General features: G+C 41.3%; 1 protein-coding gene across 1 annotated transcript; it reads right to left on the bottom strand.

The window, feature by feature from the left end:
- Window positions 1–3849: 3849 nt before the first annotated feature.
- UCP1 (uncoupling protein 1) lies at window positions 3850–20839 on the bottom strand. The gene is made up of 6 exons (XM_036764137.1): window positions 20714–20839; window positions 17066–17264; window positions 12521–12718; window positions 12305–12406; window positions 10402–10582; window positions 3850–3976 (listed from the first exon to the last, which is right to left on the bottom strand). Exons 1-6 carry the CDS (start codon window positions 20837–20839, stop codon window positions 3850–3852), a joined length of 933 nt encoding a protein of 310 aa, XP_036620032.1.
- Window positions 20840–21121: the final 282 nt, after the last annotated feature.

Raw genomic sequence — 21121 nt, 5'->3', positions numbered from 1 at the left:
TTTCCAAATCTAATATGGCATGAAAACAGTGGCCTAAAAATCCCCCACTGAAATGAATAGAGTTTGAAGAATGTTGTACCTAGATTCTGGATAGGACCAGGTTCAAATCCTGACAGTAGTTGTGTGGCCACCGTCAAGTCATAACATTTTGGGGCCTGAGCTTCCCTGTTTGCTAATTTGGGTTAAAAGCTATAATATTTAGTAAATACAGTGTTTGTAAGGGTCAAAGTAGAATGTACAGTGGTATGTGTATGGCAACCACCATTATTAATGATGCTGTTAAAGTAAGCTAGAGAGATCTCTCCCTGTGAGAGAAATTGTGCTGGAAATCTTAACAAATGACTTTTTAAAAATGGAAAAAAATGACCGTAAGTACAAGAAAAATTCTAGTTTTTAAACAAGGAAAATTTTCCCAAAGTAACTACCTGATGAGTCCCGAAGAACTTTAGCTAGTGCTGAAAAATATTCTATTGTGAAAGCGCACTGTCCGTCTACTCTCAGATTAATTAAGATTCTGAGCGGGAACTGTGCTGGGATATCATTAGTATTGTTGTGTATTCCTGACAGATAAAAAGGGCATCCAGCAATGCCGACTGCTTTGACTCGACAGATGAGGCTAATAAATTAAGAAACTTGACAATTACCAAACATTTTTATTTCCGTTTTTTGCTCTTAATTACAGTCAGTTCTCCCTTTATGTAAGTGAACCATTTCACAGACCTCTACATAAAGTGATTTTTATTTAACGCAAACTTGCTCCTACCCACACACTTCATTTAGCCAATATAACAAAGGCATACGCAAAATAATAGCTCTCCACAATTTGTAAAATGTGCTGAAGTACAGACGTATTTAATACTGTACCATGATAATAAACAGAATTATGAAATGAAAGGTAAGGTTAATAATAAAGTATATACAGGACGGTATAGTAGCATTAACACAGGCATGGGGGAAGCTAGGTGGCGCAGTGAGTAGAGTGCTGGCCCTGGAGTCAGGAAGACCTGAGTTTAAATTCAGCCTCAGACACTTGACTTATTTACTAGCTGTGCGACCTTGGGCAAGTCACTTAACCCCAATTGCCCTGCCTTCCACCCTCCAAAAAAAAAAGCACACAGACATGCAGTATGTTGTTCCTTCCCCACCTACTTCACCTAGCCTTTATCATTGGTGGTTGACTGTGTAATGTTTTTTATGTAGCTATCAAGAGACATCTGGACAGTGGCTTTTTTTTTTTGTCCCTCATACATCTAATGACAGTAAGCAATATTATCCTCAACTAGCCTTTTTTTTATTATTCTACACATAAAGACAAATTTGCATATTGTGCATTTTCATAAAGCAAGAACTGTCTATATTTACAAATAGTATTTTTCTCAGTTTATATTTTTCAATAGTTCCTATTGTTAATTAAAATCTGCCTTGTAAAGTTCATGTTCCAACACAGAACTTCACAAGAGTACAGATAAGTTGAAATACAATAGCATTGTCAATATATGACATTAGAGGCAGCTAGGGGTCGTAGTGGATAGAGCACTAGCCCTGGAGTCAGGAGGATCTGAGTTCAAATCCAGCCTCAGATAACTTAACACTAGCTGTGTGACTCTGGGCAACATTTAGCCCTGATTGCCTCCCCAAAATTTGCTTTTTAAAGAGGCTTATTCACTGAACGGGCGTCACCTCACTCAAAGTGAGAACCTGAAAAGACCTTAGCCTAAAAGGGCCAGGGTCTCCTGGTGCATCCTGGGTCATCTCCAGCAGTCCTGATGAATATCAGGCCACTGGACCCAGATGGCTCTGGAGGAGAGAGTGAGGCTGGTGACCTTACACAGCCCTCCCCCACTCAAATCAAAGTCAATTGCAAGTCATGTCATCATTTTCCTGATGCCATGGTCCTCTTTGAGAACAAAGGACACACACACACACACACAATATATGACAAAAGTATTGCCATCTGAGCAGTTGTATTTATGAGGGTGAATTATGGTCTTTGCTTTCTTGATTCTAAGATTAAAATAGTGGTGTGCTAATAAGGTTTTTTAAAAAAATATGTAGTTAATAAATATGTAGTCAAAAGTTCTTTTTTTTAATGCAACCCTGAAATGAGAAAGAGACCTAATCCTTGGCTTTGCCACTAACTGGTTGGAAAACTTTGGGCAAGTCGTTGAACTCCTCTGGACTTCAGTTTCTTCATCTATTGGGGACAAAGGCCTTGTGGTACAGTGCAAAGAGCATGGATGGCAAATCAGAAGACTTGGGTTGAAATTCTGGTTCAGCTACCTATGTGACCTAGATAATAAATCACTTAGCCTTCCTCTGCCTCAGTTTCCTCACCTTTAAAATGAAGGTGTTGGCTATGAGGTCTGTATCCTAAAGAGATTTTTAGAAAAGGGAAAACAACTTATGTATACAAAAATGTTTATAGCAGTGATTTGTGTGATGGCTAAGAATTGGAAATTGAGGGGAATGACTGAGTAAGTTGTGGTATATGATTGTAATGGAATACTATCTTGCTGTAAGAATCACAAGTAGGATGATTTTAGAAAAAACCTGGAAAGACTTACATGAACTGATGCAAAGTGAAGTGAGCAGAACCAGGAAAACGTTGTGCATAGTAACAGCAATATCATATGAAGAACTGTGAATGACTTAGCTTTTCTCAGCAATACAATAGTGCAAGATAATCCCAAAGCACTCATGATGAAAAAATGCCATCTGCCTCCAGAGAAAGAACTGATGTCATCTGAATACAGACCAAAGCATACTATTTTTTCCCCTTCCTTCTTTCCTTCCTTCCTTCCTTCCTTCCTTCCTTCCTTCCTTCCTTCCTTCCTTCCTTCCTTCCTTCCTTCCTTCCTTCCTTCCTTCCTTCCTTCTCTGTGTTCTTGCACAAAATGACTAACATGGAAATGTTTTTACATGATTGCACATGTATAACTTACATCAGATTACTAAAGAAAGGGAGGGAGTGATAGAGTTTGGAACTCAAAACTTAAAAAAACCCCAAACCTAATGAATGTTAAGAGTTGTTTTTACATGTCATTGCTGTGTGTGTGTGTGTGTGTGGGGTATTATTTAAAACTAAAAAGTGAAGGAGTTGGACTAGGTAGCCACTAAAATCCCTTCTAGCTCTTGATCTCTGATCTAGTCTCCAGGATGAGATGGGGCTTTGTTGTTCAGTCGTTTCAGTTGTGTCCAACTCTTTGTGACCCCATTTTGGGGTGTTCTTGGCAGAGATACTGGAGTGGTTTGTCATTTCCTTCTCCAGCTCATTTTACAGATGAAGAAACTGGGGCAGACAGGGTTAAGTGACTTGCCTAGGGTCACACAGTTAGTAAATGTTTGAGGCTGTATTTGAGCTCAGGAAGATGAGTCTTCCTAACTTCAGGGCCAGCACTCTATCCACTGCGCTGAATGGGGCTATCTTCTGGCACAACCTGTAAGGAACACTTCTCACTCTGCCTTGTAGTTTAGTGACCAAAGTCCACTAAGTACTAAACGAATGTTATTGTTCAGTCATTCAGTTGTGTCCAGCTCATTATTTTGTGTACTGTACTGTCCATGGGGCTTTCTTGGCAAAGATAACTGGAGTGGTTTGCCATTTCCTTCTTCAGTGGATTAAAGCAAACAGAGGTTAAATGACTTGCTCAGGGTCACACAACTACTGAATCTCTGAGGCCACATTTGAACTCAGGTCTTCCTGACTCTGGGCCCAGTGCTCTACCCACTGAGCCACCTAGTTGCCTTCCAAATGAACATATTTTGATAATTTTTATGGCAAGAAATGAATAGCTCTTTTGGTCCACATAGTCGTTAAATATTCCCATCAGGATCTTCCGGCAGTATCTTTTATAAAGATGATTCTGTGGCACAGTTGATAGTTGGCTTGGACCCCATCATTGCCCTTTTCAGCTGCTCATAGGATACAAACATAACGACATTCCAGGATCCCAGCCTTAAGAAGGAGGGCACGAACCTAGAAGAACATATATCACCACAGGTCATTTCATTCACCAATTTATAAGTTTAAATTTACAAATTTACAAGTTAAGATAACACAGACAGCCTTCAATGATCACTGCTTGGCATTTCAGCACCTGGTTCATGCTATATATTAGGCATTTGTACTCTCAGATACCCAGAAGGGTCTGTAATCTCACTAACTCAGAAACTGCCTTCAACAATTCAGATCTCAACTTATCTGTGCTTGAGCACCTCCCGTAAGTTCACAGAATCCTCCTCACATTCTCATGGCTGCCAGTGGGTCTTGGCACATCTTCCCTTCCTAGCATTCATTTCCTTCATGCTATCTCTTGCTTCTGTTCTTCTTTGAAGTTCTTCATTGATTACATAGTTCAGCTTGCTCCCACCTACCCTGTACCCACCCCGTTCATTGCCTTCTGTGTGATATTCACATTATTTCTTGGGAGACTGTGGTATTCCAATGGCTTACCGCCATACAGCAATGGCGGTAGATTGTCCCATACTTCATTTCACATAAAGGCTTTTGCATGGACAAGCAACAAATATATATAATATATAAATGGCATATGGAACAATAGACTTTGATACTAGAACTTCAGATCCTGCCCCTGGCATTAGCTATGTGACCCTGGTCAAGGTACTTAAGCTCTAAATGCTTATGACAACTCTCTGGGACTTAGGTAGTAAGTATAGAAGCATCAGTGGTTTGCATTGGTGGAGGAAGTTCTCCACACCAGTCATTCCCCCTCAAAATAAGCATTTATTAAGCACCTACTATATACCAAGCACTGTGTTAGGTGTTGGGGATGGAAAGACAGAAACACAAACAGTCCCTGTCCTCAAAGAGATCGCATTCTCTCAGGCAACATGGACATAAATATATAGAAAATACATATAAGATAGATACAAAGTAATTTAGGAGGGTATGCACTAACAAGTATGTAGTGGGTATAAGAAAGGTGTAATTAGAAATTGTCACTTGAACTGAGTTTTAAAAATGACTAGGGATTCTAAAGAGGTGCAGGCACAGAACGAGTGCATTCTATGAATGAGGGACAGCTTGGCAAAGATGTGGAGATGAGGTACAGAGCATCATGGGTAAGGAATAGCAAGACAGCCAGTTTAATTAGATGTGTGTGTGTGGTTGTGTGTGTGCACGCGCACGTGTAGGGAGAAAGGAACTAATGCAGAATAAAGAGAGAAAGGTAGTTTGAAGCCAACCTGGAAAGGACTTTAAACATAAAATTTTGTAGAGAAAATAGGGAGCCAGTGGAGTTTATTGAAAACAGTAGTGACCTGGTCCAACTTATGCTTCATGAATATCAATTTGACTACAGTATGAAGGATGGACTAGAGAGAAGAGAGATGAGGCAGGGACAGCAATTTGGGTTAAAAAAAAATCCAGGCAATGGGGTAATCAATAAGGGCCTGAGTGGCTGTGTAATTTATCAACAAGTCTTTATTAAGTGCTCCTTATGTGCCAGGAAATATGCTAAGTTTGAGGTAACCAAAAAAACAAGGGTGAAACCAAGGTCTCTGTCCTCAAGGAACTGATGCTGCTGTAATGGGAGAGAAGACATGCCAACAACTATGTACATATACATATATATAAATAAAGAGAAGGGGATGGGTGAGAAACATGTGGAAGGAGAATTGACAACACTTGGTAACTGATGGGACATATGGGATGCAGGACAGGGAAGAGTCAAGGAGGAGTCCCAAGTTTGTGAAACTGTTGTTTTTATTGAGTCATTTCCAGTCGTGTCTAACTCTTTGTGACCCCATTTGGTGTTTTCTTATCAAAGATACTGGAGTGATTTGCCATTTCCTTCTCCAGTTCATTTGTCAGATGAGGAAACTGAGGGAGACAGGGTTAGATGACTCACCTAGGGTCACACAGCTAGTAAGCGTCTGAGGCCAGATTTGAACTCAGGAAGATGAGTCTTCTTGACTCCAGGCCTGGCACTCTACACACTGTGCCACCTAGCTACCACTCTCTGGATGCTCTAGTCATCTTGTTAATATTCTAGTTGGGTGACCGGAAAGATGATGGTGTCTCAGGGCAGTTAGGCAGAGGGGTATGCAGCAACACCAGAACCCCTTTAGAAGCCTATGTATTACTTTCTGTCATACTATAGAAGCTCCAGATACTAAAGAATAAACCAGGAGATGGGATGAGGTTAGGAACAAAACAGGTGGCTGCAGTAACAATCTTGTTAGCAGTTGCTGCTGAGATGTAAGACCCAGCAAGACCAGCAATAAGAGCTACCAGCACAGATTCTTTTGATCTGTTTTACTAAGGAAAGTAACTTTAAGGGGTTAATAATCTCACTTTAATCACACATACAAATATAACTCACTTAGTTCACGAGGAAAAGCCAGCAACCTGAGCTTCAAAACAAATACACACAAATTACAAACATCTCCAGACAGACCTTGTCTGATTCGAATCACAATTCATAGTTACCAAAGAACCGGTGGGTCTGGGTTAGCAAAGCTAGGGGGCAGTTGCAACAGCTTGCCCCGAGTCACACTCCACTCTTCCAGTGAGTGAGCGCCCCAAGGCAAAACACCAACCTAGAGGGCGCCACAACATGTGACTCAAACCCATGTAAACTAAGCTTTCCCTTGAGGCAAGCAAGTCATTGAAGACTCCTGATCTAATGAAAGAAACAAAGGCCAGACTCTTCAAGGGCGCTTGGTTAAATAAGTGCTAAAAGAGAAAACAGTAAAAGAAAGTCCCCTTCTAATCACTGATACAGTGGCTTTTCCAGATTCTGCTGAAAAGGACTCTTTTCAGAGTCCCTCATTCGTCACCAAGGCAGAGAACGTGACTGGCTCTTGCCCTTTCCACACAAATGAAGGCTATATTTTTGTATGTGTCAAAATGCGTATTATTGACACCCCCTCAACACCCTCCCTTCCAAGGTTCTTAATTTTCTCATTTCCAGGACCTCAGTTTACTTATAGCCTCGATCTTGCCGTCAGCCACAAGTGTTTCATGTTCTTGAACTATGAAATTCCTTTATCTTATAATCTTTTCTCATTCCATCTCTCCTTCCTTATGACTCTGAAATCTGTCCTTTGCCCTCATAATGACCTCCAATTCCTCCAGTTTTTTTCCCAGACCATCACTCCCTTTCCTACCTGGAACCCTTGATGAGCCAATTAAATTCTACACTATCTTCTGCTCCAGAGTTCCTCACCCCTTTACCCTGTCTCCTATCATGCTTTGCCAAAACCCAAGCTTAGATTATTCCTACTTCTGTTATCATCCACTGCCTTCACTCCCAATCATGTGCTGCTGATCAGAATTGGAGATCTCCTAATTATCTTGACCTGGGTCCATTATAAATTCACTTCACATAATTTCAACTTGGCCCTCACTGCAGCAAGATGATGCTTTTAGATCTCTCTAATGAATTCACTATCCCACTCATTGCAACAACTTTTCCAAAGTTTTTCATCCCACTTCTACTTTCCATGGCACTCCTCCCTCCACCCTCTCAGCTGAGAATATTGCTTCATATTTCATTGAAAAAAACTGAGCCCATTCACAAAGATCCCATTTCTCCCCTCCTCCTCCCCAAATGATATCATTCAGCTGATCTCCCCTCCCCCCACTGCCATCTACTTCACCTCTGGGTCATAGGCGACCAGTCTCCTTGCCAAGGGTAACACCTCTACAAGCACAGATGATCCCATTCCATCTGGTCTTCTCTACCTATCCCCCACTATCATCCTTGTTCTTGCTAATATTCACTTTCTCCCATATACTAGCTGCTTCCCTGCTGCCTGTAAACACACCCAGGTCTCTCTCATCCTTAAAACCCCCTCACTAATCAGTCCATCCCTGCTAGCTATGGTCCTTTATTTCTCCTCCCTTTAGCTGCTAAACTCTTTGTAAAAACTATCTAAAACTGGTGCCTCTATTTCCTGTCCTCACAGTCTCTATTATCTGGCTTCCAATCTCATAATTCAACTGAAACTTCTAAGTTACCTGTGATCCCTTATTGCCAAATCTAAGGACCTCTTCTCAGTCCTCTCCTTGACCTCTGTGCAGCCTTTGACACTGTCAGTTACTCCTCTAGGTACCCTCTTCTCTCTAATTTTTGGGGATACTGTTTTATCTGGCTCTCCTCTTACCTCATGAACCTCATGAACATCGCTTCATCCAAGTCGAGCCTGCTACTACGAGTGACCCCTAAAGCTCTGTCTTGGGCCCTTTTCTCTTCTCCCTCTATACTGTTTGTCTTGGTGATCTCACAAATTCTCATGGATTAAATTATCTCTATGTAGATGACTGTAGATGATTCTCAGATCTATTCATCCAGGTCTAACCTCCCTCTTGACGCCCGATTCACATCTCCATCGAGCATTTAAAACTGGACATCCTGTAGAGAGGGTACCCGATGTGTCCGAAAAAGATCTCATTCTCATTTCCTGTAAGCCTTTCCCTGACCTCCCCATTATCAAAGGCGCCATCATTCTATTCTCCCAGTTACTCATGTTTGTGATCTCAGTGTCACCCTGGACTGCTCACTCCCAATCCATTCAAGGCAATTGGGTGGTATAGTAGATAAGAATTCAAATATGGCCTTAGACACTTAATAGGTCTGCGATCCTGGGCATCACTTGACTCTGCTTTGCCTCTGTGTCCTCGTCTATAAAATGGGGTTTAATAATAGTACCAAGGGGTTGGGGTTTTTTTTCTGAGGATTAAATTAAATATTTGTAAAGTACTTTGCAAAACTGGAAAGCACTATATAAATGCTAGGTTTTATTATATCTAGTCAACTGCCAAGTTTTGTCATTTTTGCCTTTACATTTTATGTATACATATATATGTACATGTATATATGCACAGCCACAGATATATACATATGTGTGGGCACACATGTATGCATATACATGCACACGCACACACACGCACACGCACGCGCACACACACACACACGTATATATATATCCCCTTTTGTCCACTGCCACTAATGTCGTATAGGCCCTCATCCCCTCACTATGACAATGGCCTGCTAGTAGGTCTTTCTGCCTCAAGTCTTTCTAGCTGTGTGACCCTGGGCAAGTCACTTAACCTTGTTTGCCTCAGTTTCCTCATCTGTAAATTGAAATGGAGAGGGACATAGCAAACCACTCCAGTATCTCTGCCAAGAAGTGTCCAAAGGGGATCTCAAAGAGTTGGACACAACAGAAACAACTGAACAACAAAAGTGTATATATTATTAGCCCGTGTGCTTGTACTGGGGGCTGAGAATTCTTGTCTTTTCTGCAGAGATTAAGAAATGAAGCAAATTCTAATGTTCCCTGGGTAGAGAGAAACCCTGCAGAAACCCTGAGTGAGGGCACAAACTAAACAATGATTCATGAGAAACCCCCAAGAGAGAATGTGGTCCGTGGGGTTCTGGGCTGTGGGTTGTAGGAACAATGGACATTCACATAAATACGCCGGTCCTAAAGGAGTTCTTTGCTCTTCATTTCTACTAAAAGATTTGTGTGACCAAGGTGAACCAGTGTCAAGAATTCCACCAAGAAAAGTGAAAGAAGAAAGAAAACAGTGAAATATATACTACAGTTTTGTAAACTATTAACAGTAGCAGCAAAACTGAGAAAAGTTCAGAGAAGAAATTTCAGAAGGGAACATAGAAACAAGCAAGACATTTTGGTTATGCTCTTATTAAAATTAATAAAATAACTTTTAGAAGTGAAAGTGGTAGATATTTGTGGTTCTGTGTTAATTTGGGGGTAGGAGGGTGGTGTGCACAGCCAGGTAGTGCAGTGGATAGAGCATTGGATTTAGAGCAGGAAGGAATCCCCTATTGCCTAAAACGTAAAGTGATTTACTCAAGATTCCATGATAAGTAGCAGAGATGCCAATCAGTATATCAGTTGCCCAGGAGGCCAGCATTTTCTACATTATATATGCAGCAAATGCAACCCAGAAGCAGAAACATAACAAAATTTTTGCAAAGAATCTGTTTAGATAGTTTATATGAAATACATATAGTTCCTACTTTTTCTTGTAAATCATTTTGGAAATGAAATAAAAAGCAGAATAGTTAAGAATGGTTTTAATGCTTCCCTTGCTTAAAACCTCTACGTAACCTGAAGCTGCTCTCTTTCTCCACTGGGTGATGTGACATTTGGCATCAGTGAAGGCTCAATTTCTGGAGGTGCCTGTAGACTTTGAATCAACTGGTGATAGTCAGGAATCACAAAAAATAGGATGCTTCTAAATATATCCAGTAGGAAGACTGATATTGGAGGCAGTGAAAAATGGATATTGCAACTGATATAGCCAATTGGTTATAGGGCAGTCTGACCTGAAATGGTAAACATCAGCATATATCGCTAACACTGATGCCTGGAACAAAATGGAGTTTTAGACATGGAAGGTCCTACCCTTTGTAAAAAGCAGTCAGTCCTTCCCGCATGAGCATTGTCCATGCACATTTGGGAGCGCTGGTGTATTGTCCTGGTGGCGAGTTCATGTATCTGGTCTTTACCACATCGACTGGAGACGCTACCACCGTTGTGCAAAATCCAGCACCGAAGGCTGACACAAAGTGGCAAGGTAAATTATCTACAATTGATCAAGGGAAGAGGGGAAGCTTACTTTGCAAGCACATTTTTAGTTGCTGATTTTTTAGTTACCTACGCTGGATGCCGGCACACTCCTTAATCATACCAGAAGCACAAATATACTTACTGTACCTTCAGATTTTATTGTGCTACCTGTGGGATTAAAGTAAGTTATGTTCTGTAATGAGTTATTTATTTGGATCTACTGAGAAGGGCCTAAATTATTAGGGAGTTATTTATAGAGTCAGGTTTTTTTTAAACGGTATTTTTTTTCCAATTACATGTAAAGATAATTTTAAAAATTCATTTTTATGAGATTTTAAGTTCCAAATTTTTCTCCCTCCATCCCTCCCTGCCTGCTCAAGTCAGCAAGCAATAGAGTCAATCTTGCTTATTAATCATGCATTGCTAAAATCAGAGCAATAGAAAACACAGACTCTGGCCCCAAATTGCTTATGTTCTAAGGAGGAGAACATATAAATCTAGTAACCATTGTAGAGCCCGCTATAATGGTATCCTTGGGGGTCCATACCACATGACTGCCTTTGAAATGAAACCACCTTATAACAAGATTCTTAAGTGCAGTCCAAGGTAATTCTCATTAATTTTGCTATGTATATGGAAATATGTTTTGCATAACTACACATATATCATCTTATATAAAATTAAGCAATTCTCAAGGAGGGGGAAGGGAGGATTTGTAACTCTAAAATTTTAAAAGGTGAATGTTAAAAATTGTTTTTGCATATAATTGAAAAAAATAAAATGTAAAAGTATTTTTAAAAATTTACTATGTAGAAAATAATGTCATAATTAGAAAATAACTTTATATTGTAGGATTCGTTTATTCAGCAAATATTTGTAGCACATAGTATATGGTAGTCAGTGGTAGGGACACAAAGATAGAAACAAAAATAGTCCCTGACTTCAAGAGTTTACATTCTACTTAAGGAGTTTATGTTTTTACTCAATTAAAATAACATAGCCTAAAAAGAAATCAACTGAAATTTGGATGTTTACAATGAAATGCCAAGTTTGCAGTTCTAACACCCTCAACGCCAGGACCTGGAACACTTTATGCTTTAAAAAAAATGGCTTAACATTCTAAACAAATCTGTACACGGACTCTGTCTGTGTGTGCGTGTGTGTGTTCACATGAACATGCCTGCATGCACATACATTCTCCACTGAAGTCCTACTACAGTTTTCATTGTTCATGTGGAAATGAACTAAGTTCTCAGGGATTATACCAAAGGAGCCTAAACTGTCATATCTGCCCTACCAATGTGGAAAGGCTTCAAGTGTCTGCCCAGCAATATCTGTAACTTGAACATCAGCCTGGTGAAGTTTAGAGAGGATTATCACTAAAAAATAGCCACCAAGTGATTTGAATATATTTCATTCATTTATTTTGGCCACAGCAATATGCAAAGATTATCTATTAAGGTTTGGACGAATTGTGATCTGTATCACTTGAGAGAAACACCCACAGTCTTAAAACTATATCTTTTGAAATAACTGGAAAAGTGAAAACACCTTGATAGGACTGTGAGAATAGTCAATTCAATTACATAGTGATTTATTAAGTGCTCACTATGTGCTAGGCATTGGGTCTACAAAGATAACAAATGAAGCTCCCACCTTTATGGAGCTTACATTAATAGGGAGGAACCTCAAGAGAAAATATGCAGGATTGTTTTCATTACTTCAAATAACAAGTTACCTGTTAGTAGGTTGTATTTCAAAAGGTTCTCCTTTATTAAATCATAAGTTACTAGCTCTGCAGAATTGACAATAGCATTTCTTGTCACATTGGGTGCTGTCCCTGGAGAGAAAGTAAATAGGTGCATGAATTTGAAACAGGACAGAAAGGCTGCTGGACTGATTTTGTGTTTAAATTATACTATGGTGTTTGCTATTCAACACTAAAATTAGTTACCTTTCCAAAGCCCTCTTGTTCCTTCTTCTGATGCTATTGCTTTGTAGGCATGGAAAGTCCCAGTGTATCGGGGTTTGGCACCAGATAGGTTGCTCTGCGCTTGAAGTCTGACTTTTACTACATCCGTTGGCTGTGCCACTATGACTGCCAGCCCTCCGGTCGTGCACCCTGCCAGGATTCTGCTTCCTATTCCAGCTGCTGCTTCCCCAGAAGGAAAAAAAAAAAAAACAAATCACTTATTTTAGAGTCTAGTTCAAGATGCCCAAATGCTTCTCTAGGATGAATCTGCAATGATTAGCATTTAAGATCTGATAGTGATTTTGCTCAGAAAAGTTAAGTGCCTTGCACACATTCACACAGATAGTAAGTAAGTGTCAGAGTCTGGTTTCAAACTCAGGTCTTTCTGGCTCCAAATGCAACCTTCCAGAGAGCAGAGCCCTAAGTAGAAATTTTCACACCAGGTTAAATAGGAAGTAGGAGAATACTGCCCCAAAACAGAGATTTGGGGACATCCTGCTGCTGAAAAAAAAGTCAGAAGAGGGTGGGGTGAAGGGACAAAAGAGTAGTTTTGTGGAGGTATTTGATCCCCAGCCTTACCTGTGGTAGCTTCTTATTTAAACTAATTTTTCTTCTTAAATAAGTGCTAAAATCTATTGTTTCTGTGAAAAAGAGTGCAAACAACTGTCAGCTTCCTCTAAATTTGGCACCCTGAGGCAAAGTCCAGGTCATCCTGCCCTAGTTGTAACTCTGCCAAAAAAGCAGGTGGTCAACATCGGAAGGAAGATTTGGGTTTGAGCCCTGTTTCTGCTGACACATACCGTCTATGTGACCATAGGCAAGTGACAACCTCTCAATGCCGCTTAGAGAGCAGGAAGCTCTCTAAGAGTTTACGTTACAGAGATTTGCTAATTTGTATAAAAGTGGAAGGAAGTTCTCCATCCTAATAAAATCACAGGTCCAAACCAAATATATGTATTTTTATTTCTACGTATGGATATTCCACTTTTTAAAAACCATCTCTCCAAGGTGACTGTTACCGAGTTTATCATTTACTGTGTTTGTATCAGTTGGACTTCTACTAACCAAAGATCCTCTTCTAAGCCACCACTGGGGCACGAACTTGAGTCTGGGTGCAACAAAGCTATCTCAATGGCACACAAGCTTGATCAGCCTAGCTCAGACTGGCCAAAGAGTGATGAATTTTCCCTGGACACCACCTTCTAAGTTAAAGGGATGCTGTAACTTCGATGCAAACTGCATCAGTGGAGGGAAAATTGATACTGTCAAAAGCATAAATCATTGAAGCACAGGAATAGCCTGGGTCCCTTTGTAGTTAATTTAATTTAATACTGTAACCCCACTTCTGATCATATCTAAGCACAGGGTCCTCCTAGGGGACCCTCTATCCACCAGCCCTGCTGAGACCTTGATCCATTTATGATGAATGTCATAAGTGGTCACAAGTGTCATAAAACATCATAAATTGGTCATTCATTTGTTGGGCAGAGAGGTGAGCAGTCAGATGCTAGTGGGACCAACAGGACTTCCCTCTCCTATTTCCTATAGTTGGGCATGTGCCTCTAAAGGGGAGGAGCAAGCAGGAGAGAAGGGGAAGAGAATAAGCATTTCTCTAGTGCCCACTGTATGCCAGGCACTTTTTACCAATACTATCTCCTTTAATCCTCACAACAGCTCTGGGAGGTAGGTGCTAATATAACTGCCATTATTATATAGAGATTGCTCAATTACAATTGAGTAAACTGAGGCAAACAGATTAAGTCACTTATCCTGGGTCACACAGCTAGTAAGTGCCTGAGGTAGGATTTGAACTCAGGTTTTCCTGACTCCAGGCACAGCACTGTCCACTGGGCCACCTAATTTCCTACTAGAAAAGTGGTTGCTGTTGTTCAGTCATTCAGTCATGTCTGACACGTGATGACCCCATGGCCATAGCATGTCAGTCCCTTCTGTCCTCCACTACCCCTCAAAGTCTGTCCAAGCTCATGTTCGTTGCTTCCATGACACTATCTATCCATCGCATCCTCTGCCGTCCCCTTTTCCTTTTGCCTTCAATCTTTCCCAACATCAGGGTCTTTTCCAATGAATCCTTCTCATTATGTGGCCAAAGTATTTAAGCTTCAGCTTCAATGTTTGATCTTTCAGTGAATAGCTTGAATTAATTTCTTTAATCATTGACTGATTTGACCTCCTTGCTGCCCAAGGGATTCTCAAAAGTCTTCTCCAGCATCACAATTTGAAAGTGTCGATTCTGCACTATTTAGAAAATTGATCCACTTGGAAAAACAAAAAACTTAAATCTAAACACCATGTGGCTATGAGAACTAAGCTTGTCCCTGAAGAAGAAATGAGAAAGTCTCCTCTCTCCCTTCTTTGCAAGGTAAGGACACTGCTAAACTCAGGTGATGCATCTGTTGGTTTTGCCAAACTCCTTTTTTTCCTCTTTTTTATTCTTTGTTAGAAGGCATGGTTACACAGGAAGTAGAGGAGGAGGGGTTATATTTGAAACATAAAGGTGGTATAAAAGCAAAACATACCGTTTACATTTTATAATATATATAATATGTAATACATTATATATATTACAATTTATAAAAAGATATTGGCTCCCTTTGGCTAGAAATCTTGCCTTACTTCTTTACTGCTATTAATATATATGTATATATATATATATATATATATATATATATATAAATTCATAGAATTTCAGATAGAACCTAGAGATTGTAGAAACAAAACAATCAGCCATGTTAGATGTACACGCATCATAGAACATAAATTCCGACAGCACTAGTAGAGTGCCCGGCATAACATAGGCACTTGACAAATGTTTATTGATGGACTGACTGATTCTTATCACCATCATTAAACGACAGTTGAAATAAGACAGAAATAGTGTCTTGGGAGTCATCTTTGACTCCTCACTATCTCTCACCCCCACATTCAATCTATTGCCAAGCCTTGTTACTCCTAACGTTTCTCCCATATACCACCTTCTCTCCTCTGACGGTCGCTACCACCCTGCTGCAGGGCCTCATTGCCCACTGCAATAGCCTTATGGTTGTTCTCCCTCTTCAGATCTCTCCAGCCATCAAAGTGATCTCCCTAAAGTGAAGCTCTAAGTCACCCCACCCCCCTCCCATTCAATAAACTCCAGTAGCTCCCTATCACCTCCAGGATCAAATATAAAATCCTCTGTTTGATGTTCAAATCCTTTCACAAACTATTCCCCACACCTCAGCTTTTGCAGTCTTCTTAAACTGTATTACACCCTCAAGTACATTGGGATCCAGTAACATGAGCTTCCTTGCTATTCCTTGATCATGGCACACTATCTTCCATCTCCCACCTCCTGGCATTTTCACCAGCTGTCCTTCATGCCTGGAATTCTCCCTGCCTTCTGGCCTCCCTGGCTTTCTTCAAGTTCCAGGTAAAACCTCAATTTCTACAAGAAGCCTTTCCTAATGCTTCTTAAAGCTGGCGCTATTCCTCTGTTGATTACACATATCCTTTTTGTACTTTTCATATTTTCTCCCCATTAGAGTTTTGCCTTTCTTTGGATTCCCAGTGTTTAGCACAGTGCCTGGAACATAGTAGGTGCTTTGTTATTGTCGTTCAATTGTTCAGTCTTATGGGACTCTTTGTGACCCTGTGGACCACAGAACTAGAACAGCGTCCATGGGATTTTCTTGGCAAAGATATTGGAGTGGTTTGCCATTTCATTCTCCAAGTAGGTGCTTAATGAATGCTTATTGACTGGCCGATTGAACCAAAATGCATTTTATTGCAATCTTTTTTTTCAGGTTTACTATTTCATTTTCCCCCTAAACAAGGCTTTTCCTTTTGATTATTTGTCTGGAGTACGAATTGGCAAATCCTTAGCCTTTTCTTAATACCTCCATCTTAATAAAATGAACCAGAATGGGTAAAGGTATGTGGGAACTCTTAAGGTTCCAAGAGTGTTACATTTGGTATTCCAGAAGTAGAGCTGAAGGGACCTAGGTCATCTAGTCCAATCTCCAATTTTTCCCAAAGGGGAACAAGCCCAGAAATGTGGCAGAGATTTGCCCAAAGTGACCCGGATGGCAAGTGTCAGATCTGGGATTTGAATCGGGTACTCTGACTCCAAATTGGAGAATGTGACTTCACATGACTTCGAGAATATGTTCAAACACACGAGCAGATGTCAGAAGGAGACTTTGAATCCATCCTTTCCTGACTCTAGTTTAGCACTCTCTATCTGTTTACATGCTAAATCTTGCCACTGGACTTCGATGTCTCTGGGAGAGTAAGGGTGATGACTTTGCTTAGCTCTGCCTCCAGACATCAAGACATCACCTCGTGATGTCATTGGTCTTCTCTGAAAACAAAGGACAAACAACGGTGTGTTAAGTGTCCTTAACCCTACCACATGAAATTGTCTAAGATCATTAGGCTCTTCCGGTCACAATGTGACACACACTCACACAGATAACACAGATACACACACACACTACACAAGAATCCACCCTCCCTCTATCTCATTACTTTCTCTTCCATTATTGTAGAACTGTTTGGCGGTGTCATAGAGGCCAATTCTAATAGAGGCAAAGCTCATCTGCCTCTGCAGCCCAGCTTGTAGTCCACTGTACAGACTTCTTGGTCCTTCGGTTTTCACCAGTGTGACAATGGTCCCCAAGACTCCTTCATATCTGACAGCTTTGGCGGTCTGGGCTTCACCTTGGATCTATAAAGGCAGAAAATGCAGTTGGAATCTTGGTCCTGAGGAGATACAGGGATGTACCTCCTTCTTTTCCTTAGAGGAGCACACTGCCTGGAGTCAAGAAGATCTGGGTTCAAATCTCGCCTAAGATACTAGCTGTGTGACTCTGGGCAAGGCACTTAAACATGTTTGCCTCATCTGTAAAATAAGCTGGAGAAAGAAATGGCAAATGCAAAGAAAACCCCAAATGGGGCCACAAATGTTTAGACACAACCAAAATGACTGAACAACTTTTCCTTGGAGAGGTGTGTGTGTGTGTGTTTGTAATGCTGTAGATCAGAGGTGTCAAACAGCTGCCCTCCCCCATCCCCAACCCCATGTAGTCCCCAACATTCCTGAGTGGGACAGGAATGAGATTAAAATGTAATTGGGAAATATTTCACAAAATAAATAAAAAATACAATAAAACATAGATGACGTTAATGTGTGATTTTCTAAGTCTATCTGCAGCCTGGAGGGATCCTTATGTTAGTGGCCTTGTTTCTATTTGAGTTTGACTGCATTGTTGCACATGCTATCAGACACTATGGATGTTTTTTCCCTCTTAGTTACAAAAGATGCCTCACTGGAAATAGCAGGGAGGGGCAGGGAATGGGGAGGGAAGAGAAGGGGAAGGCAGACTCATGAGAGTATCTAGAAATTACTGTGTGGTATAAAAACAAAAGTCTTTACCTCCTTCCCTTTTTTGGAGAGATCAAGGATTAGGGGTGGGCCTGGAGGGGTAAGATACCACATAAACTGTCAGACATGGTTTTGCTGAACTGCTTCCCTCTCCCCTTGTCCCCAATTTTAATCTTTGTTACAAAGGATGACTGACTGGATAGGAGAGTGTGGAAAGATGTATTTGGAATGAAGATGATGTAAAAAATAAATGATATCAATTAAATAAGAGTTGTTAAATCTTATTTATTCAGAACAAATTAAATAAGATTTTTCTTTTAAAAAAGGCATTAATAAAATTTTTTAGAAAATTTTATGCAAGTCAGAGGGAATAGTGGCAATTTTGGAAAGTGCAATCTTGGCAAAATCTCATTGGTTCATAACATTTTCCTTGGAAGGTGAAGTCGAGGCTTCACTAGACTATCTCACTTGTCAGGGTTGGCTTTAAGCCAGTTGTTTGCGTCCAACTCTTCATGACCCCATTTGGGGTTTTCTTGGCAAAGATACTGGAGTGGTTTGCCATTTTCTTCTCCAGTTCATCTTGCTGATGAGGAAACTGAGGCAAAAAGGGTTAAGGGACTTGCCCAGGGTCACACAGCTAGTAAGCGTCTAAGGCCAGATTTGAACTCAGGAAAATGAGTCTTCCTAACGTCAGGCCTAGCACTATCCACTGGGCCACCTAGCTGTCTCTGTTATTGCTGTTTTGAATGATTATCATTCTCCCTTTGTCCCTATTTCTTGAATTGGCCCTAAAACCAAAGCCCCATTGGGACATTTGAGGCCAGCTGGGGCCCCATCCCCTCCTGACAATTTTATTTGTCTCCAGACTTCTTGGAGGGGGACCTCATTGGCTTAAAATAAAGCTTAGCCCCTCCTCCATCTCCCTTTCCCCATCACCATCTCCCAGGGCATTTTGAATCTTCACTCTTGACACATGTGACTTTACTTATCACAAAGCAAATATTCTCTGTGCTATGAAGAGCAGAATTTTCTATCAGTAAAAATATGTGCATTTCTCAAAAGTAAACATTGAGGTTTCCCTCCTGGTGTTCTTCTGTGTACTGCTTCCTTGACTACCCTTCACTCTGCCTCTTTTTTGCCATTAAGACACAGCTATTTGGTGATGGTGATGACTCTGTTCATAGGGGATAATAGGATCGTAGATAAAGACCTGGAAGGCACATCAGAGACCAGTCAATCCAATCGATCTCATTTTACAGATAAGGAAACTGAGGCCCCGGGGGAGAAAGGTGACTTGTACAAAGTCACTCAGGTGTGTAAGGACCAGAGGTTACTGGGGATCCTCATATCTTGATAAACTTCATGAGTGCTAAGTGCTTTTCTCACAGCTCTGGGAAGTGGATCATTCACATATTAAAGTTGAGGTCACTGAAGCTTAGAGAGTTTAGGGGGTCTTGTTCCTGGTCACACAGCTAATAAGTGTCAGAGCTGGCTTTCCAACCCAGGTCTAACATTCTCACTACTCTACCACACAGTCCTTCTAATCCGGAAATGAGATCCTAGTTCAGGGGCATCCAGAAATCATGGGACTGAATCAGCAAGGAAGGAAAAAGGAAAAGGAAAGACTCTGCTTTGAGCTGTCTCTGATGAAGGTCTACTCATGACTATCTGTGTGACCTGGCAACACACTCCCCCTCAGTTTCCTCATATGTACAATGCAGGGGTTGAACTAAATGACCTCAAAGGTTCCTTCTAGCTCTAAGACCATGATCCTATCTCTGTCTTCCCTCCTTCCCTACTCCCAGTTTTCTTTGCTTAGCTCTATTTTTTTCCTTTTGGATCTTACCTTAGGGAGCCAGAGCCAGAGCCAGGCTAACAGCAGTTTTTATTCTTAAGAGATAAACTAACCAAGGCAATCATTGGTTACCTTGATGATGGTCCGATTATTATGGGAATGGCTTTCAATTTCAACTCATTCTTTCACTCATTTGATCACAGACCAAGAGCTGGGAGAGATCTTAGAGGCTCCGAATAATCACCTCATTTGGAAAATGTGGGAACTTGGGTCCCAAGAGGTGAAGTTATCTTGCCGAAGATCAACTGATCTTACCTGATTTTACTACACTTTGATCTTACTACGTGGGTAGAAGCAAGGTCCTGTGACTTAAGAGCCAGGGCTCCTAAGTTTTACATATGTATGATAATAAATCAATATGTTAATAAATATATATTTATAGAAAATATATGCATTTGTATATTTATAGTAACATTTATAATTGCACACCCAGGTGTTCCAAAGGTCTTAACCAGGTTTAAAACTCAAGTTTCAAACATGATTAAGACCTTTGAGATTTAAGTTTTAAACTTAAGTTTAAAATTTAAAACTGCATTGAAATTTTGGGGACAATGTACCTCTCTCTCTCTCTCTCTCTCTCTCTCTCTCTCTCTCTCTCTCTCTCTCGCTGTCTCTCCGTGTCTCTCTCCTCTCCTCTCCCCCGCCTCTTTCTCTGTCTGTCTCTGACTCTCTCTCCCTCTCCCCCCTCCTCCCATATGTGGTAAATACAGGGCTCCCTGCAAAATGCCCAATTTTGCACAAAACAAAGCTGAGCCCAGCGGTAATAGCCCAAGTTTAAACAGACATTATCTTACTTGCAACAATGATCTCTCCTGTTTGGGGAGGGCAGTGAGGGGCGAGGCTGGACAGAGCCTCAGGAGAGGATCTCAAAGCTCCTATTCTTTTCTTCAGCCTCCTCTTCCTCCTCCCCGCTCCATTTCCCCTCTCACTTTCATACCTGTAGCCGGACTTTGGCGGTGTCCAGCGGAAAGGTGACCAGATCTGCGATGCAGGCGGCGGCTCCAGCTCCGAGGAACTTGACGCCAGGGGTCGGCTGCACGTCAGAGGGTTTCAGCCCCACCATCGCGGCTTAGCGAGGGTTTCCCAGGGGGACGGACTGCTGTCGGGGGCTGCAGGGCGATGGCGGGAGGAGCGGGGAGGGGGGCCCAGTGAAAGGGGAATGTTTTTCTTCCACTAGGACCCTGGGGCCAAGGCAGAGGCTGGTACCCATTGCCTGGGCATCTGCATGGCTCCTGGGCGCACGTACACGCGCACTGTGGGCATACACGAGGGCACACTCTCGGGGAGCCGGGAGTCGCCCAGACCTGGGGCTACAAACTCCACTCGATGCCTCTGGGGCTGGATC

The sequence above is a fragment of the Trichosurus vulpecula genome, chromosome 6, assembly GCF_011100635.1.
Source record: "Trichosurus vulpecula isolate mTriVul1 chromosome 6, mTriVul1.pri, whole genome shotgun sequence".
Taxonomy (NCBI): Eukaryota; Metazoa; Chordata; class Mammalia; order Diprotodontia; family Phalangeridae; genus Trichosurus; species Trichosurus vulpecula.
Note: the sequence above shows the minus strand (reverse complement) of the source record. Positions and strands in the feature narration are given on the sequence as shown.

Coding starts and splice junctions, on each gene's coding strand:
- UCP1 (XM_036764137.1), bottom strand. CDS start 20,839: ATGGTGGGGCTGAAACCCTCTGACGTGCAGCCGACCCCTGGCGTCAAG. Junction 12,719..17,065: donor CTACAATAATGGAAGAGAAA/GTAATGAGATAG, acceptor CTGGGGAAGCAG/CAGCTGGAATAGGAAGCAGA. Junction 10,583..12,304: donor GAAATACAACCTACTAACAG/GTAACTTGTTAT, acceptor GATCAATTGTAG/ATAATTTACCTTGCCACTTT.